This window comes from Schistocerca nitens, chromosome 1, assembly GCF_023898315.1.
Source record: "Schistocerca nitens isolate TAMUIC-IGC-003100 chromosome 1, iqSchNite1.1, whole genome shotgun sequence".
Taxonomy (NCBI): Eukaryota; Metazoa; Arthropoda; class Insecta; order Orthoptera; family Acrididae; genus Schistocerca; species Schistocerca nitens.
In genome coordinates, this window is record NC_064614.1 from 341,119,458 (window position 1) to 341,141,477 (window position 22,020).

The 22,020-nt window shown below is 40.6% G+C and overlaps 1 protein-coding gene across 4 annotated transcripts in view; it reads left to right on the plus strand.

Moving 5' to 3' along the window:
• LOC126248650 (leukocyte surface antigen CD53-like) overlaps positions 1-22,020 on the plus strand; it is a 177,318-nt gene that overhangs the window by 32,581 nt on the left and 122,717 nt on the right. For all 4 annotated transcript variants that reach the window (XM_049949849.1, XM_049949860.1, XM_049949840.1 and 1 more), the window contains exon 3: positions 8,388-8,555. In XM_049949849.1, the coding sequence (XP_049805806.1) occupies positions 8,388-8,555 (168 nt within the window). The remainder of the gene's footprint in view (positions 1-8,387; positions 8,556-22,020) is intronic.

The window sequence follows — 22,020 nt, forward strand, 5'->3', positions numbered from 1 at the left end:
CAGAAGGTCCCTCTAAGACTCCCCGGTTCGGCAAACACAGTCAGTGCCACCTGACTGCACACATTTGCTGAGCATTTTAAAAATGTACTTGCACGTAGACAACACCTGATCAATTCCAAGGCGCCAGCAGGCAGGCAACCCTTTCGACGCCTCACAGCATACAGAATCTGAAGGGTGACGTCTTTTCTGCTTCAGAGTGCTTTCAAATTTCGTTGAATGGTTTTGAACGCCTAGTGATTCCACCAGAGCACAAAATGTGGTCACACTACGCTCCAGAGGGGTCAGATCGTATTCAGTGCGGTTGCAGCCCCAAGATGTCCTTAGCAAAGGGTTGAATCGTCCGGATATGTCAGCAGTGTGAAAATTTGTGAAGAACGTCAGTCTGTCACACATCATACTGCAAACGGTCGTTTTTGTCCGCGAAATTGTGTAAATGAACGCACCGAGGGAAGATGAGATATCGTTATCGCCGAATATGCCACATACTGAGACCTTTTAATGTGAATTCTAGTGTCTGAAACATTTGACTCAGCCACCTCTAAGACAACCGAGTCATTTTACCGCTGGGTGTGGTATTTCTAACCTCCATCAAAGTGGTGACAAAAGAAAGGGTGTGATGTGGGTAGGGAGGGAGACTGACGGCCTCCCCATCATGTGTAATGTCCGTGGTGGCTGTGGGCAGAACTGTGGTGAAATATGACAGTGTGACCTCATTAACCGGCCTTACGCCTCACATGAACCTCTGAGCTCTGGTCTTTTTTCCGCATGTGTCGTCACCTTGCTGTTTGAGGCGATGCCGAGGCCGAAGGCGACGTCACAGCGCGCCATGCGTTTGCACCACTGCAGAAGAAGCTTGTAGGCGCCTTTGAGTCAAATTTCAAATTTCTGTGTCGCAATGGTGGAAAATGAAGTGGTTCCAAAAAAAAAAAAAATCCTTTAATTCTTTTGCAGATTGTACGTATTGTATAACACATTTCATTTGTATGTCGCTTATCTTAATTTACAGAGTCAGCACAAAATCATTCCATTTGTAGTATACACGTCCTTAATTTTAGAAAGATTAACAACAAAAATCCAATAACAAATACTGCAGTATAGCATTTCTCCCATCATTTTAAGTATTCCCAAGTGTACTAGTAAATAACATTCATTAACTTAAAGTACCTGTTACACATGTTTATTTGTTCCCCAAGTCACAGAAAAGATTGTGTTACTGTAGCCTTTAACCAATAATTTTACACCTACAACAGATGCCTAGAGAAATTTAATCTTCTGACTCTGGCTTGTATTTCCCAGAATTACACGCTAATTCAGTCAATAGTCTCTGTTACACATTTCTTAAAGCTAGTAAAATTTAAGCATGATAATTATATTTAAACAGAGTCTGCTCTTTTATACATTGGCATAATTTTGATGTTTGAATGCACCTGTTTTTGAAATATATTGCACAATAACACAAATCCATATTCAGACGAACACATAAATAAACTGATCAGCAGAACATTATGACCACCTACCTAGTAGTCAGTATATCCATCTTTGCCACAGATAACAACGGCGAAGCGTTGTGGCATGGAAGCAATGAGGTTTTGGTAGGTTCCTGAATTAGATTCCTACACACCTGCATACAGAAGTCACCTAATTCCAGTAAATTCCGGGGAGGGGGTGGGAGTTGATGAGCCCTGATGCCACGTTAAATCACACCCCAGATGTGTTCAATTGGGTTCAGATCTGGCGAGTTTGGGAGCCAGCACATCAACTGAAACTCGTCTCTCTTTTCCTCAAACCATTTTTCCACACTCATGACCTTGTGACATGGTGCATTATCGTGTCGGAAAATGTCATGCCGTCAGGAAACATGATCGTCATGAAAGGGAGCATGTGGTCTGCAACCAATGGACAATATTCCTTGGCTGTCATGGTGCCTTGCACGAGCACCACTAGACCCACAGATGCACGTATGAGTGTTTCCCAGAGGACAATGGAGCCGCTGCTAGCTTGTCTCCACCCCGGTGTACAACTGTCAAGGAGCTATTCCCCTGGAAGACGACGGGTCCACGCCCTCAAATTGGCATAACGAAGAAGGTATTGGGCTTGATCAGGTTATGCAACGCTCTGACACTGCGCCAACGTCCAGTGATAATAGTCACGTGCCCTTTTCAGTCGTAGTTGTCAATATTGTTGTGTTAACATTGCCACATTCATGGGTTGTTGGCTGCGGAGGCCAATCGTTACGAATGTTCAGTGCTCTGTGTGTTCAGACACACCTGTACTCTGACTGTCATTGAAGTCTGGTGTTAGTTTCACCACAGTTCGTCGTCTGTCCTGTCTTACCAGTATACCCATCCTGTGGTATCTGCCCTAATGAGGAGTGGCTGCCAGGCTCCATGACGTCTGGACATGGTATCACCACATGTTAAAGACACTCACCATGGCACTCTTCGAACACTCGACAAGTCGTGCAGTTTCCGAAATGCTCGTGTCGAGACCCCGGGCCATCACAGTCTGCCCTTGGTGAAAGTCAGATACATCATGTCCCTTCTCCATTCTACACACAGACAGCACGCTCACTGATACTGCGTGCACCGTACGTGTGCCTGACTATGAGTCATTCTTCGTCAGGTGACGCTGCTATCTCTTGGGCGGGTTTATATCGATAGTAGGTCGGTAGTCATAATGTTCTCGCTGATGAGTGTATGTTTAATACGAATGCTTTATTATGTTACAGTTCATAAAGGATTTTGTGACACCTTTCACTCAACTCTGAATTTATGTATTCAGGGTACTTATCTCTTTTAATATGCTCTAAGTGCTTTACTTAATTATTAACTATAAATCAGTTGCGAATGATGTTTCTGCCACTATGAGCACTTACTAGAACAAAATTCTTATTACTGACAATCAGGAAATCTTAAATCAAATTGTATCACGTCAGGCTAAATGTCACCTGCTGACAGATGACTCAGTAAAGACCACATTTGAGATTTGCCTAAAAATAATTTTAAAACTGGTGGTGACTTCGATGTGGAAAAAGGCATCGTTATATATTTCTAAAAATTCCATTCTAAATAAATTTCATTAGATCAAAAGTGATCAAATCACAAAAGGAAGCCACAAATATAAAATATTTTCTTCATAACAAAGTAAACTGTGCCCTTTTTGGGCAGTAAAATACTCAAGCACAGCCAAAAATATTATTTAAAAAATAATATTAAAATGTTATTCCACCGTTTTACACCAATTAAGAAAACATGCACTGTGATAGAGAATCATAAAAATGATATACTGAAATACAGACAAGTAAACCAGGAAATCTGAAAATTTTTGCATCCTCATATGTCAATGTCAAAAAATAATATGTTAACATTAATTAATTAAGTAAAAGGCCTCATCTCTCCTGAACGCTCCTAGCATCTATTCAAACAAGACGTTAATGGATCTTAAAACAGGGAACGAAGTGAATGTGTTGGAACTCAAGAAGAGTTAGGACCCATTGATGATTGTTAAAATTTCCATTGTTTGTAAAGTGGTCCTTTGAGGCTATGGTAAAAATAAACATTATATATTACTTCCTTTAAAAATGAGAACTGGGCCATAACTTTATTTCAAAAAATTCAAAAAACCAAAGCTTGACAGTAACTTTTCATAAAAACATTTTGCATTAAGAATGACATTACAGTTTATGCATTTCATAACTGAATTTTATTAATATTGCCCATATTTCATTGATACTGTCCACATTCCTTCTGAATGTATCATCTTATTATAAAGAGGCTCTCGTTATCAAATCCCACTTCTTTTGTCCAATAAGTCTGCCCTATGAAACCTGTTTTGGCTGTGTTGTAGTAAATATTCAACGTATGAATGGAGGCTCTGAAAGTTCTTCCCTGTGTGTTAATTTTTGTTTTTGTTTTCTTGGTTCTGTATTGAAGCTGAGACCGCATTGTGGAAGTCTTATCACTCTTACTATAATTTCTTACATACCGGTAAAAGTTACCAACAGTTTCTGCATCTTCAGTTTCCATTACAAAAATTTCATACAGTGATGTTTTGACTTCTCTCGACTATAACCGGGATTATCAGCTTCTACTTTATAGGGCCGGGCTAAGCAGTTGATTACAAGTAATAGGTTCAACGTTCCTGTTCCAACAACGTAAAAGATTCCAGAAACCTATTAATTGTGAACTTCCTTTTATTTCAGACACAATCAAACTCAGAGACAATCGAAGCCATAGCCAGCCTATAGTGACCATCTTCAGGTGCTACAATAGTTTCAAGAGGAGTAAACAGTATATTATTATCTCTAAACCAGTAAAAATTTTGTTTGCCAGTTCTACTTGTGATTTAAGTAAACTGTAAATTAAATAGATGTGATTGAGATTTATTGGTCATGGGCGGCATTTGGTTTTCAAACGCTCATTAGATGTATTCTCAAACTAAAGTTAATAAAAAGAGTCAGGGAATTATATAGATTAGGTATAAACAAGTGTGCTTTGCCTTTCCTAGCCTTTGCACTAGTTGCGAACATTCTCTATAAATATTTAAATGCAAGAATCACAAAATGTATCAAAGTTACGATGATCTAACACTTCTTGTTACTTATAAATACAGAGCACAAGTCGCTAAGGCAGTACAGTCACAGTTAAAACAGACTTTGTGATAAATGGAAACAGGTGTGACCTATCTGTGATGCACATTTTCGATGGTTGATAGCGCTGCACTCTGGATCGCAAGATATTTGTACCACTGTTAAAGATCTCAAATACGTGACGACACAAAGGTGTAACACTATTTTGTGATACTAATACCGGAAACTCTACCGCAAAATACAACTCCTTTCCAGGGTTTTTAAATGGCCGTGATCGTATATGCTAATGGCAAAGGTTATCGAACTGTACTTCAACACTCAATGGATTAAGTGTTGAAAGGGTGCCAAGTTTTGGGAGTGGGAGTCAAACGAATAGTATGTGGTCAAAAAGTAAACGATGTGCCCAAGCAAATTTAACGCAGTCACCAGCATGAATTACGCAAAAGTAATTTCAGCAAAATGTATATCGAATGGTAAAAACACTGCTGAGTTAAGCTTTCGAAATTTGTTAAGTAATAGGAAAACACTAAAATGTACCAGAAAGTAACCAGCCATGCTTTCTGTTTAAGTACAATGGCAACAAACAATTGTACACTAACGTGTACTTTTTGTCTTGGTGTGTAATGAAAAAGGATAATTGTACTGTGCCACTTAACAGATGAAAAGTATTATCAGTTTGATACGTGGTGGCCATGAAACTACACTATTGGTAAACAGTAGTTTTGAAATACTTACCAAGCTTTCATTTCAAGTAATATGAATACAATTATTTTCATTGATCGTTTGTGAGCCTGTGCCTTTTTCTAATCGCTTGGTACCCCTCGTTACTTCACCGACCTATGATAAACTTCTGCTGGAAGGTTTACAGTCTCACAAATATTTCTTTTGGACGAGACATCTGTCCACCAAGGCAATTTTAGTTGATTTTCTATTCCGCGACCACTTATCTCAAAACTAGCCCTGTCGGCGATCATGCGATGATTAAGCGCAGGAACCGTATTGGTTTCTCCATGGTGAAACAATTCCGGAAGACTAAATTCATCATTTCGGATCTTTCTCTTTCGTCTGCCGTTTCGGTGTCAGTATCAACTTACTGACTTTAGGTAGGACCAAAACTTCTCGGGATTTTTATGTAGCCAGTTCGAGTGACAAAATGTTGCTTCCAAATTCAATGAATGTTTCTCATATTGCTCCCTGTATGCCAATTTCGGATTCGTTCAGCTTTTATTTGTCAGCTAAACTTGCTTTTTCCTTAAATCTGCGATTAAATTCTCTCTGTTTTCGTAGCAACTTTCTAACAAGTCTATTGAGTCACGATGGATCTTTTCCACCCCATATAATGTTGCTCGATAGTTACGATTCTAAGGCTTACTGTACAATTCTTTAGAATTTTATCCATTTGTGCTCTATATCTCCCCTCTCAGAGCTGAATATCTGCGTGTCAACTACTCAGAGACTCCTATTTGTTTCCTGTCACTCTTGCTGAGGAGAAACAGTTTCCTACGTTTTTCAACACATCCTGTAGCGTCTGCAGTCTTTGACGTTAGAACAGTCTTACGATCGCTTATGCCATCCTCTGTGTTAACTGATTCGAAATGTTAGGATCTGTAGTTACTACGAAATCTAAGACATTGTTCTAACCAGTTATCCCGAGGTAATTTTCAGATAAGGCATAGAGAAGAATCTCACGCGTAATCCATGTATCTACCACAAGTTTTAATCTCAATCCTTCCCCTTTGTAAATCTAGCCAATGAAGTGTTCCCCCTTTACAACAGCATGATCATTGAATTTATTCTCCGAAGCACCCTGCCACTATGGTTACTGAGCCAATTGAACGATAAAAAAATCAAATTACTATGGATGAAAAGCTCTTGGGCTTCCAACTGAGAGGCATTATCAAGGTTGGAAATCGGAAAGCTTTTCATAAGTAACATTCACCGGGAGGGTATACATTCGCACATCCAGTTACTATGTATGACTCATCTTTGATGTGTACCTTCACCCAGGTTATTTCACATGACTGTTAATCTCTTTATATATAAAGAGAATTTTAGCAATAAATTCGTCGTCACTGTTGGCATCAGGACTATCCTTGCAATACATATTTCAGTCTCAATTTAGGGATTCGTTTCTATTCACTATCTGTTTCAGCCATTTTTATGTTTTTTGATACTATGGGGGCGTTATTGCCTTTAACAAGCGAGACTATTTCAGGGACCTCAGCATGGATGCTCCTGCAATTTGCTGTGTAATAAGAGATTAATATTTTTTCTTTCCTATCTGCAATGATGTAAGTTATCATCCGAGACTAACATGTATGATTTTTTTCCAATGGTAAGAGTAATTCAGCATCGACCCTAAGGAGGTTTTTAATCCAAAAAACAAAAAAAAATTATTGATATAATCCATTCTTTCTTTCTCCATTATATGTGTACACAGTCCAGTCACATTAATGTGAACACCACCTATGTTCGACGTCAACGTACAATGGCCACTCACAGACAGCAGGTGACACCACTAACTGTGGAGGGTGTATAAAACGTGTTGGAGGGGGTGGTGGGAAGTGGGGGAGGGGGGAGCGAAGGGGAACGCGGAAAACAGCACAATCATTGTTGTAATGCGTAAATGGAGTGATTTATCCAATGTCCAGAAGGACATGATCATCGGCTTTCGGGCCAAGAGTGGAAGCATTTCTGAAACGGCTATGTTTGCAAACTGCTCGCGTGCTGGCGTGGTAAAGTATATTGCGTATAGCAAAATAGCGCTATCCAAAACTGACTCCAAGGCAGCCGTGGTGCACACACACCACAGATGACAGCGGTGAACGACAACCGTTGAGATGTGTACGGGCAAATAGACATGCAACTGTTGAACAACTGACCATGCAGATGAACCAAGAGGCTACCGACAGTGTCTCCTCAACGACTGTTCACTGTTCAGTGAATGATGATGCGCATGGGCCTCAGCAAAAAGCATCTGGTTCATGCACCCATGCTGAGTGCTGTACATTGGCGATGAATGTTGGAATTTGTACAGCAATACTGCAACCAGATGTCCATTGAATGGCAACAAGCGGCTTTTTCAGGTGAATCACATTTTTTGCTGCGTTGGACAGATGGCCGTTTGTGGGTACAGCGTGAAACATCTGAAAGCAAACACCCTGCAACAGTCGTTGGAAGGGTTCAGACTGGAAGGCGCCCCCTTGGCGATTTCGTCATTCTGGAAGGCATGGTGGATCACTACAATTATGCATCTATCCTTGGGGACCATTTCCATCGCTACATCCAATTTGTTTCTCCTGAAGTGGCATCTAATAACAGGACAATGTGACATCTCACACTGTTCGCGGTGTATGTGCATGGTTCGAAGAGCACCAGGAAGAGTTTACCGTATTCCTCTGGCCACCAGACTCCCAGATTTAAACCCAATCGAGAATCTATGAGACCACCATGATCGGGTGTTTCACACCATGGGTCCTCAACCACTCAACCGAGAAACCTAGCGCAGCGGCCCACGGCACTGGAGTTTGCATGGCTCCACATCCATGTCGGTCCTTCCAGAAACTCGTTGACTATCCTCCTACATGTCTCGCAGCGACCCTCTCTGGAAAAACGTCGTTATTAAAGTTTTTGACAGATGGTCCCATTAATGTGACTGCACAATGTATAAACACTGACGAAATGCAGCATTGTCTATTATCGTTTGGGTAGGTATCGTAGTGATAAATTTTATCATAAAATTTGAAAATTAGCTTCATTTCTGGAAATTAACTAATTACATTTCATATTTCCGTTGCAGTACGCTGTGTTCCTGTTGACTATACTTCTTCTGCAAACACCTGTTGCTGTAATGGCTATTCTTTATGGTGACAGAAACTTCGTTCTTCATACAACAATGTACGATTTTACAATCACTTACTATACTGACAGTACCAGCCAAGATGTTATGGATACAGTTCAGAAAAAGGTAATATATGAACAACTAATATTATAAGATTAAAACAGATTCGTTGAACTGGAAGAGCCATGTAGAATGTCCCCTGGCAATTGCTTCCAGCAGCAACTTTACGTAACATGACAGTGCAGCTCCCTGCTGTCGTTATTTGATATCTCTATTTTCAGTTCAAATGCTACTTCCGTTGTTGAGATAGTTTTCCAATAATAGATCATAAGAAACAAATGTTGATTTATGCAAAGAGCTCAGTTCACATTATATTATTTTTTCAGTTGAAGAGAATGAAGATTACAAGAACAAAACTTACACTTTCTGTCACTGATTAGCTCAAAGAAGACGTGCATATTGATTTTAGGAAACCTGTGGGTGACACTAGCCATAGGAGTTAAATTTGTGGTATTCACCTTACACTCTTAACGAAAACGAAAAAAAAAGAAAAAAATCGCATGTGCGTGTTACCTCATTTGCGTCCTGAATGAGAGAAAATTAGAGAGACTATCAGAGATCATTCATCTACATGTACACGGATACTCGGCAAATCACATTTAAGTGCCTGGCAGAGGGTTCATCGAACCACCTTCACAATTCTCTGTTATTCCAATCTCGTATAGCGCGCGAAAAGAACGAACACCTATATATCTTTCCGTACGAGCCCTGATTTCCCTTATTTTATCGTTGTGATCGTTTCTTCCTATGTAGGTCTGTATCAACAAAATATTTTCGCATTCGGAGGAGAAAGTTGGTGATTGGAATTTCGTGAGAAACGAAAAACGGCTTTCTTTTAATGATGCCCAGCCCAAATCCTGTATCATTTCTGTGACACTCTCTCCCATATTTCGCGATAATACAAAACGTGATGCCCTTCTTTGAACTTTTTCGATGTACTCTGTCAGTCCTATGTGGTAAGGATCCCACATCGTGCAGCAATATTCTAAAAGAGGACGGACAAGCGTAGTATAGGCAGTCTCCTCAGTGGATCTGTTACATTTTCTAAGTGTTTTGCCAATAAAAAGCAGTATTTGGTTAGCCTTCCCCACAACATTTTCTATGTGTTCCTTCCAATTTAAGTTGTTCGTAATTGTAATACCTAGGTATTTAGCTGAATTTACGGCTTTTAGATTAGACTGATTTATCGTGTAACCGAAGTTTAACGAATTCCTCTTAGCACTCATGTGGATGACCTCACACTTTTCGTTATTTAGGGTCAATTGCCAATTTTCGCACCATTCAGATACCTTTTCTAAACCGTTTTGCAATTTGTTTTGATCTTCTGACGACTTTATTAGTCGATAAACGACAGCGGCATCTGCAAACAACCTAAGACGGCTGCCCAGATTGTCTCCCAAATGTTTATATAGATAAGGAACAGCAAAGGGTGTATAACACTACCTTGGGGAACGCCTCAAATCACTTCTGTTTTACTCGATGAGGAATGTACAGGATTTTATGTGACAGAGGATCCATGACTTAAGTTAAACGACTGAGATAAACAGTGGGATCTACCTACACTTCGTTTCGTTTATAAAAGTCAATCTCCGAACAGTTTTCGAAATCCACAACCACCATGGATTTAATTATGCTTATCTTTTGTTCACTGGTAAATCAAAAGTTGCAGTTCCATGGTTCGATATAACGTTTGAGGTTATTTTGAAACGTTTGAAAAGCCACCTACAACTTTGCCTAATGTTGTTTATTATCGTTAATCACATAAGTAAGACGCAACATTGCTCCATTTCCACATGGCATTGTCGTTATTTCCATCGCGCTGTTTAATGGAATAGACCCATCGGAATGACTCCACCACTATCTGGTCTAATCGAACACTCTCCACAATTGTGCACGATCGCCCACCTTTATGTGAGGCGGCTTCTTTTATTATGGTGGCGTGTAACGTTATCCCTAAGGCATCAAACAACCTCTACATCAGGATAACCATGTGTCTGATGAGTCAGTTGAATATTTCTGCTATTTCCAATGACGCTGAAGGCCAATTTCCAGTTTGATTAAAATAATTTTCAAGGACCCTCAAAGATTACTAATTTTATTTATAAGGAAATTGTGTTTATAATAGGCTGAATGACCGGGTCGACATGGGATCCAAGGGCTAAACACATACAAAAACGAAAATTACTACAAAAAATGTCAATATAGAATGGAAACAGCATGGTTCACATAGATAAAAAGACTGCATTTTAATCATAGATCACAATCTCGGAAGTATCTAATAAATTATCGATGAATGTGTACAAATGTTTTAATGACAATAATAAATCATGTGTAAAGCGCAAAAAAGCAGTTAAAAGCACGGGAATAGTTATAACGTGTGGATTGTGGTGTCGAGTCATTCCAGAGTGATTGTGTAGGCCTAAGAAACACTGAGGTCCGTGCTGTGAAGAGCGAAACAAGTTTCGTTGTGAAGCGTACGAGAACAGTTTAGGCATCGAACTTTCCGGAGAAAAAAAAACACAGGGACTTAAAAAAACAGTGAATAGTGTGAACAATCGTATCAACTTAATTGGAGTTAGTACAAAGTCTAGTCAAGTTAACAAAAAAACTATCAAACGACAACTCAGAAATAAACACAAAATTAAACACATTTCTCAGTTGAAATGAAAGACTAGAAAAATACTTCTTGCAGTCTTCAAGGTGGATAGAAAAGCTCAGAGAAGAAACCAACGAAAATAGCGTGGACTCTGTGCAAATTAGTTCTACGAAACGAAGAACAGAAATTTGTGAGCAAAACAACAACACGAACTAACGCAAACGAAGTGTAAACAGTAAACAAATGAAGTGCTGTGCATCGGACTTATAAAACAACAACAAACAGAAGACAGCAGCTTGATGCATATTGCACGTTATCTCTACTGATAACAACAAAAAGCTATAAAGGATGTAGCTCTAATGTAAATATTGAACAAACCAACAACGTGGAATCAAATGTGTACAGTGACTTAATACATACGAATCATGTGTCAAGTAAATAAAAACATGCCACTACAGTGACATACATTCCAAATGTAAACAGCAAATCATCTAATGAGACGGAACAAACCAGTGTTCCGATCTAAACAATCCTAACAATCCTGTAAATCTCATATATGAAAATTTGCCAAAAATGCAGAGGTACCCGTTCAAGAAGTGCACAGGAAAAGGAGAAGAAACGCACATTTGGTCACTGTTTCAACTGTGGCTGAAGAACATAAGCATTCGTACAAAAATGCACTACAAAGTGCCAAACAGAATGCATGCTCACCATCACAGAATTCTGTTTCATCTGGAAGTGCCAAAACTAAAATCATGATTAAAACAATATTTGGTACAAGAGAAGAACAAGGAATACTGTGTGGTGAGAAAAAGGCTGGTTTCATCTGAGCATAGTCAGATGTAGTGCAACTGTAGAAGATGTCATTAGATTCCTGCAAAAGAGGTATCCTAAGCATAGCAGCTTTGCAGCTGAGAAATGTCAAATAAGGGACTTAATAAGAATTTCGAAGTTATTGTTCACATTGAGCGAAAAGATAAAGCGATGGATAGCACTATATGGCCCAAAAATATTATGATTTTTTTATCCCGCAGAATGTCCAATATCCTTGCAAAACAGGCTCCTCTATGATTAACAGGTACCACGAGCAACTAAGTGAAAACGGATCACACACAACCCAAAATGTCACTCCTGTAGTTATAAGTAGTGCCAGTGTGCAAAGTCTTAAGTCTTGATGTGCTGGCATTCTTTACCGAAAAAGTGAAGCCCAATGTGTTGTTTCTATGTGAACACTGGTAAACATCACAGGAAGCTGAGTACTACAACTGTATTGAGACCTTAAACTTGGTAAGTGCATGGTACAGAACAACTGCTTCCTTTGTGGTGTGTCTATACATGCCAGCAGAAAATTCAGTGTTAAAGAAACTGATTTAAAAAGCAATTCTGTGGTCCTAGATTTAGTGCTAGCTGCTTTGGACTTACAGGATCTTAATATAATTGTTGTCACACTAAACCTTTCTCCAAACGGCAACTTTGAAAATTTTCTCTTCTAAATGGACTCAATGCACTTGAAATGTAAAATTGCATTGTGTCGTGATTTCAACGGTGCTCTGATGCAGAGAGCACTAAAGAGAGAGAATTTATGTACCTAGTAGGCAGTTATGGATTGTTGGTAGCAAAATATCTACCAAACAGAGATGATGGCTGCCTTGACACTGTGATCACAAATCTAAATACTTGGGACTGTGAGATGACTAGTTGAAACAATGATATCTGACGGCAGTGCATTAGTTCTCGAACTGAACACAAAAGAGATAAATATCAACCAACTGTTACATGGCATTCTAATTATCTATTCACAAAAAGAATCATAAATAAGGAAACATTAAATGCTTTTCAGATAGCAGTATCTGCAGGAAAGTGTAAGCCTGGATTGCATGAATGGCAGCGACTAACGTATTTAAAGAGTTTTTCCAGACCACCAAAGATAAATTTGATTTATCTGTTCACAGAAGACCAAAAAATGTCCTACGAGCATGTCGCAACACATCCCCCGTGTGAAAGAAAAAACGTGGTATACTAATTAATTGAAACATTAAAATACTTTGTACTTTTATTACATGATCACTACAAAACAGCAACAGATCCCCGAGTAAAGGACGTGATCTACAGCAGATATTTACAAGCAAAAAGATGTTACCGAGAGGAAGTAGAAGAAGCCAAAAAGGAAAGCAGTGATACTTTCATTGAAGAAGCTCACTACTCGTGCAAGGCAGCCTGGGCCTGGTCGATTAGCATGGGATGAAACCCATCTCTCTCTTAGGCTTTTGTAGCCCAGATTACTTTAACAGTTGCAGTAATAAATAACAAAAGATGCAGAATGATGAACTGGAGGGAATTACAAAAAAAGGATGTAATAAAGATTGTAAAATATTATAAACCTTCCAATAGTCAGGATGTATACGGGATGACTACTAATGTTCCCCAAGAAAATTGTCTATGAATTTTCTGAGCAATTAACTGTGGTAATTAATAAATGTTTTACTGCTGGTGTATTTCCAGACTTTCTTAAACTTGCACAGACAGTACCAGTTTATAAAAAGGGTGACCCAGCCATGGTAGCAAGCTTCATACCAATTTCAATCATTCTAGTCTTCATGAAACTCGTTGAGACTACAATGGAAGACCAAATATCAAATTACTCTGAAATTAATGAACTCTTCACAGATGCACAACATGGTTTCCAGAAAGGCAAATCTACAATGACAGCAGCACTAGGTCTGGTTCCTGGGATAAAGCATAGTTTTGAAAACAATCATAGCACTGACGCTTTGCGACCTTAATAATGAGTCCGATTGCGTTCCTCATAAGGTGCTCCTAAACAAGCTCAGTAAATATGGAGTTGGAAGCACCGTTCTGGAAATCCTCAAATCTTATTTGGAAAATAGAAGACAGATTTTATCAGTCAAGGAGCACTATAATGTGAATGGAAGTTGGCATACAGTGTGCCATAGGGATCGGTAACGGGTCCCTTCCTGTTCCTAGTATTTATAAATGATTTAAGCTCTCATGGACAGTACTTGCAATTTGCAGATGATCTAACTCGAAAGGCATTCATGTTAGCGAGGCTGAAGACGAAGTAGAGGTTTTGTTTAATGTTATAAAGAAATGGTTTCTTACAAACAGTAATAAAATAAATAGAGAAAAAAAGCAAAAATTGGTTTTTTGCGTCACTGACAAAGGATACCTAAAAAGTGCAGGAACTGTGAATCTTCTGGGGTTCACAGTGGATAGTTAAATCACATGGCAAAAACACACTGCACACGTATGTGACAAACTGTCACGAGTCATATACCTCCTGAGGAAAGTGAAGCACTTGACAACTGGTCAATATCTGCTGATGGTTTAGAAGCTATATGGCCTGTTTCTATAGGTCACTCTACAGGTTGCAAGGAAAATCTATCACTAAAACAAACAAAAAAGCAATAAAGACCATAACGTTAAGCATGAAACTGGACCACTGCAAATCCATCTCAATGCGTCTAGGAGTGATGACAATTTTCGGTCAATATGTCTTCACCTGTCTCTTGTATGTGAAAGAAAATCATGAAACTTGCCAATAATTGTCGTAAAGAATTTCTAACCGATTTCCGAGGCTCCACTTTAGATTCTCGAGCGTGTTGAAGTTTTTTGTGGATAATGAGGTGCTGGCCCATTGACCCAACCCTCAACTTGGAGGACCAGGATTTGATATAAGCGTTTACTCCCCTAGGAGGGTTGGCTTCACCATGCTTATAGAGATCCCCCTTCCCTAGTGGTATACATTTCGTCTGGCTCCTCCGTTGAGGCCTGTCTGGCTTGGGTGACCCTGCCAGTAGCTACGCTACCGCCGGCATAGGCCTCAACTTCGCTGGAGCAGGCAAACCCTCCCGCCTGGTACTGAAGGTACCTTCGATAAGGCAGTGTCCCTTGAGAGGGACAATGTTGAAGTAGAAATGAAAATATTAAAAAAGCACTTACAAAAATTTCTCTAGAGGTACTAGGGACTGAGAGTAAGAGTCTAGGTAAGCGGGATCCTCCATGGATGTCTGATGACCTCAAGATGTTGATTAGGGAAAAGAAAAATCTCTACAAAAAAAGGTATCAATTAAATCACTACAGGACAGGCAAAACTACCAGACAACAAATTACGAATTAAGAAACAGAATTAAATTAGAAAAGAACAAGATGTGGGAACAGAAACCTATTAAGGTGGATCAGAAACAACAGAAGTGTGGAGGACAGTTACCCATATGAAGAAAACATAAGTAAACAAAGCAGTAGACAACCTAATTCCCTTAAAGGAACGGAAAAAGCGTTAGGCAGACATTTTAACTGAAGATAGGCCACATTACACGCAAGGGAATGAAGAGAATATGGAAACAACTGATCGAAATATAAACATTACAATAGAGGTAGTGAATTGTGCATTAATTAAAATGAAGAATGGCCGATCACTTGGTGAAGGAAATATTCCTGTTGAAGTATTGAAGGTTGGAGGAAGATATCTGAAGAAACGAATAACCTGCCTGATGAACAACTGTTGTAAAAGGATTGAAATTCCCTCAGAATGGAGAAAGTCATATATGGTTTCTATTTTCAAGAAAGAGAATAGAAAAGACACAAACTGCTGTGGAGGCTTATTTGGCAAGATAATGTTTGAAAAAATTAGACAAAATGTTGGCCACTATATTGTGGAAGACTAGAGCTGGTTTAGGCAGAACAGATTATGTGCAGATAACCCATTTATTTTACAATAACTAATGGAGAAAGTTATAGCAGTAGGGAAGGAAGTACACATTGCCTTCGTAGATTTAGCTAAAGATTACGATACAGTCCCTAGATCTAAGCTGTTGGAAGCTATGGAACATATAGGTATGGATGATCACCTTTTACAAATTATTATTGAAGTGTACAGGGATAATGCGGTACAGATTAAATGAGGTTCAAAGTTATGAGAACCTATTAATGTCACTGAAGGTTTGCGACAAGGTTGCAGTGTGTCACCCATCCTGTTCAATTTATATGTAGAAGTGGCTCTCCGAAATTGGAAGAACAGCTGCAGAGGAATGGGAATCACTGTCAACGATGTACAGATATTTTCGTTAAGTTTTGCTGATGATCAAGCTATTATAGCACAAGATTATTAAGACCTTGAGTTCATGATATGACGTTTATATTAGGAATACAACAGATGCGGACTACAAATGAGTCTAACATAAACAGAGTATCTGGTGATGAATAGTGATGCTAAACTTGAAGTACACATCAATGACAAAACAGTTATGAGACAGTAGAGAAATTTAAATATTTCGGGGCACATATTGATAAAAATGGATTGGGCCATACAGAAGTAAAATATGTAAAGCAGAAAAGTTGCGAGGTGCCGGGGCTAGCAGTGTGTTTATCACTACATTCTATTAGAATCCACATATGTCAATCATGCTCTAAGCCCCCCCTATTCTAACTCCGACTTTTGCTGTTGCACAAGGATAAGAAAAATACGCGAACTGACTCTAATCAACCCTGCCAGTGGAGTAGAAGAGAGTTTGGCACCTGCAATAATTTAATTTGATAAATAAGTTAAATAAACAAAGGTTTCATTAGCATAGTGAGGAATGATAGGGTTGCTCTATCGATTAACAGAATGAAAGTTCTGTCCAAAATAACAATAGGATTTATTAAGACTAATCACAAAATAATAAACAAAAACACAAACATTTACAATAAATCAAATTGGCTCAAATTTGATACTCATACAAACACTGTAAAGGTGAAGTTGTCCCTGAACTAGATTGTGAGGTTTAAGACGAAGTGGTATGTGGAGCCAAATTCCTTGCCACTCAAATCTGAAGGGAGACAGACAGCTAACCTAACAATAATTGCTGCTACTCAAGACAGAACACAGAAAAAAAACGAACAGGCGCGCTCTGCTGAGCTCTGATTATCACCTAGGAAAATCCCTATCTGCCGGTGCTGCGGACATACATTACCAAAACTGTCTTCTTGGCTGCCAGAACACGATCTGGCGTACCGCAGGCGAGGGCTGGTTGCTTCGACGTCCTCGACCGAAAGGCGAGAGCCGACTACCCCTGAGCACCCGTACAGGCCGAACACACAACATTCCCGCCCCCACGACAGTGGCCGTGGTTACGTACCAATCAGCAACCCGAAAACCGGCGGAAATTCCACTCCATTGCCGGAGCACTACCATTCCACCAATGGAGATTCTTGGCGCCAATTTCTGTGCTGATTTTGCTACGTCACGGCGCTATGCCCTGAGCAAACCAATCACCGTTACTATTTTGCAGAAAGTGCGGGAATTTTCCCGCCACAACTGACTGGGTACACAAGTCATTCCCACGCCTCGCTGGTAGCCCGCCAGAAAGTGTTTTCGCTAAGTTTCTCCGAAGTAACGGAACCTCTAGCCCAGCCGCTACTTCACACCCCAGCGGGCGTGTCTCTTGACAATGTCGGCGTCTGCAAAGCATTCACTCGACTGCCTCACACACGTCGGCTTAACCTGCCTGTCACCGGACCACCCGGGTGACGAGAGACGCTGCGTGGGATGTCCGCGTGTGAAGGAATAGCAACTTCCCACCGCATGCAATTAGAGAGGAGAATCTTAAGATAGAAATATGAGCGGGGGCTCATGCCACCTCTCATAGCCCCTACGCCATTTTAGATTGTAATTGGTGAGCGGTTGGCTCACTTAGGAGCAAGGTAGTGAGTCAATCGCCCAAGAACAATCTTAAAAACTGACTCCACATGCCGCACTCTATAAAAAAAAAATCACTGCAACTGAAAGATGCAGCTCATAGAGGGAGGATTATTTATGATGTAGCCAACTTCACCTTCTTAATATGGAACACTAACACTCACATCACACATCCATACCCAGGGAGCCCCTTCCAAACACCGATTCACACAGACATTCACGCTCTAAATATGGCCCGGGCATGTGAGCCAAATATGGAGCAGTTTATTCTTTACAATCAGAGTTGGAGTGCTCCGCAATTAAATGCCCAAGATTTTACAACAATTTGAATCATGAAACTAACCTGAACTCACTCACACATGATAATATTTAAGTTAACAATCTCTTTGTGAGCTTTCAGAATCTAGTTACAACCTCCGATTCATTCTGTCTCCCTGCAGCAAGAATAACCTTTACAAAATGTTCCCTGAACTGATGGTCCATTCACAATGACAGTGGTGGTATCTGCTTCAGTTTATAGGGACTTCAGGCACACTGTTTGCATACACACAACAATAAATACAAAATACAAAAAAACATGGTGTGGAGAACAATACAGTAATTTGTAATAAGAATTACAGTGTAAAACACAAACACATACAAGGTATAACATACATTACAAAAACAACACTAGAGAAAGAAATTTAAGAAAAAAAACAAGGTTCATGGGGCATCAAGTTGTGCGTGCACATTGCACACTGTTCACGACTGTGCTGAGAATGAGGCACTAAATCACATTGTTAGAAATGTTTGAAGCACTTTACAAATTTATTAGTTTCTCGGAGGGGGTTGGTATGTTGAGTCATATGCACTGATGCACGTGGTTCCCTGTCTTGAGCATCGGAGGGGGGCTTTTGGGATGGGGCCACAGTCCTGACATCACATAGGGCTAAACGTTGGGTGTTGTTGCTACATTGTTGCAACAGCAATAGGGAGTTCTGGAGTGTCTGCAGTAAGCTGTTGGGATTGTAGTCAGACCCACGCATATGATCACGGCAGTACGGTAGGAACACACAGTGATAGGCTCTCCTCACGTCGATTAATTGTCTCTGAGGTCTACTTGTTGGGATACATCACTAGTCTCTGTCTCTTCTCTCGCTGGACAGTACTTTACGTTTCCCAATATTGCAGTTCGACGAAGGATGATGGCACGTGGAGTGACTCCACAAGTGTGTGTGGTCATCCATACAGGATCGAACTAGGAGCGACGATTGCTAAAACTGCTCTCTAATAGAGAGGAGAAGTTAGAAATGAGACCATTCATTTGTTAGAGTGTGTGGCACGATACTGCTTTGTGTATGCAGATCGGCCAATGCCAGTGAGTTGTAAAAACCCAAACAGGTGAGTATAGAACGTCCCTTTCTGTCCTGAGACACATGAGGCACAGGTTCTGACACGATATGTGATCTTCTTCGTGTACTCACGACAACGTGGTCTGCCGCAGGGAATCCCTCCAAACGGCTGCCGCGTCTGGAGAGCTAGCAGGCTGTCGCGTGTGGGTCGCGTGTCAGTGTCAACGGCCAGCCTCACTTTCGCTTGTGGCCCGGCGAGGGTCCCGCGTAATCCCTCAGGTATATGGCCCCGTGACTGTCAGCTTGTAGAACCGGATGCTCTTGCCATTCACGTCAGGTGGGGTGCTGACGCTCTTTTCTTGCAGGTAGCCGCAGACCTCTTGTTCCCGCTCCGGCCGGCCTCCGCATTGCCACGATCCCCGTCATCTGCGCAATTCTTACAAAAATCTTATGCCTAACTTTTTCCCATGACCTTCTATGTTATAATAAATTTACATAATGAAACATAGATGGTCTGTCATTTCAGACACTCTTATTTTACTTTTATAGTTATTAATCTATGGCAATCATTATAACATCTAATCTAGACATGGAAATAATTTATTTTGATACATGTGTAGAGACCGATCTCAGTATTGTACATGGTGTGTGATAACTGATGCTACGTAATGGATGAACAACTAAATGTGCGGGCCCGCACCAATATTACTATTACTTACATAGATCGACAGTAGACATGCTCAAGAATTAACTACCATATGCCAGCGATCTACATCCTATGTCTTCTACATAAATTATGTTATTATGCAGGCTAAAGTTTTACTGAGCTATAAAGAACATGCAACTATTGTACGTTCGCTCGCCGGTCGTCCCTCCATCTCGGGTCTGTGGTTTGATGACCTGAAAAATAACATCCCAACAGGCGCGCCCAAACACAACACTTGTGGTAGAAAACCCCCACAATATTAATCTAGTTATTGTTAAATCCTACAGTTTAACTTATCCTAGTATATCGTACCCTTTTTTTATTTATTTATTTATTAGTATTATTTTTTTTGTTTACCTTATACAATACTCTTACATAATTCCTGTTACGTTGAGATGTCTCGCTGCTCGCCGCTATTGACGACAGTGATGTGCGCGCCGTACGACATGGCCTCCGAGTTCTCACTACGCCTCACTGAAACTCCAGAGACTGGGTTAGCCATGGCTATACACGACAATAAATTTATAGTTGCAACTTCCTTCTCTATCTGATGCGGTTTTCGGGATCAAAGCACACCTTTCCAGAAGCAATGTAATATGACCAAGCCAGGGGTGGTTCCTGTTGAGGATTCAGTCGCCCAACACACGCCAGCTACACAGTATGTCACGAATATCCAAGTATAAGTCCCTGGTTATTCATCTGTGACAGTCACGAGCAGCACGCTAAATCCCCCACCAGCACATTGGCATGGTAGGCTTTATGCTCGCATTTCTCTCGTCTAGGGCACCATTGGAGTCAAACGCTCACAGGATCACCCCGACTTGCAAGACAACGATGCTGGCGCAGCTCTGCAAAAAACTATACTGCCCATATTCATCCTCGAAATCACGCAATATACCACAATCTTGCCGTGCACTGACGCGTGCCTGCAAGCATTGGTATGAACGTTTCATGAACTGGTTGTGGCCGCTATTGAGCGTATCACGACTTCTCAGAACGCTTCTAAGAGCACGTTCTTGTATGCGCCCGTTTGTGCGACGTCTCGTCACTCATCTTTATCCCTTAACATGGACACCAGATAGGAAAGGACAAAAACATTGCTCATGGAAAGGTAGTCCCTCTTATCGCAACGACAGAGGAGATCCCGAACATAGACAAAAAAGAGGATAGCAGCAGTAAATTCTTATGCAAGACAACACAGCGTGTTAATACTTTAGCAATCTTAATCTATTAATGCAACGATTATTGTTCCCCGAAGAAAGGTTCATATCTTTGCCTATTCTACTCTGTACACCACTTACACTACTACTATTCCACGAACTCCTTTATGTGAGAGATGTGGTGGAGTCCTATGGACTTCTTTCCTTTCAGCGTCTCCAATTCATAAGCATTGTGGTGAGCTGCTCTCCTTATACGGTACGGGCCGTTGTAAACAGAATAGAATTTTTGGCATTTCATTTTTTGTTTGTTCGAAAGTCGGAAAGACTTCACGAGCACCTTTTGTCCAATTTGGAAGTGTCGTAGACGAGCTCCCCTGTCGGCACGTCTCTTCCTGACCTCTGCTGCAGCCCGTATCCTCTTGAGAGCCAAATCCACTATGGCTTGGTGCTGCGTTCGAGCCCTTGGTGGGAAGTTTACGACGTCGGTTATCAAGTCCTTAGGAATCCGGTTTTTCAGTACTGTAATGGGTGCCAATTTTGTTATCCCATGGGGTGCCTCATTGATCACCTCCTGGAAGTCTTTAAGGAAAACGTCCCATGTCGTGTGCTGTTTGTTATAGTACAACCGGCACAAGTTTCCGAGTTCCTTAATAACCCGTTCTGCAGCATTCGAGCTCGGATGGTGTGAAGATATAAAAATGGGATCAATTTTACGTCGACGCAACGTCTCCTTCCATGTTTTTGACTTAAACTGTGGCCCGTTATCAGAAATAATTCTACTCACATGACCAACCTGTGGTAGGAAATCCCGGATTAGGGCTCGTGATACAGTTCGTCCTGTCGCCCTCTTCAGTGGCGTAAAGGTAACGTATTTGGACGTTAGTTCAACAAACACTAATACGTAAGTATATGCTCTTCTTGTTCTTGGCAGAGGTCCCATCAAATCTGTTGCTGCTAACTGTCTTAATTTGGTCGGTACGATTGGGTATAATGGTGCCTGCATGCTCACAGTGGTGTGCTTAGCCTTTTGGCAGTCTTTAC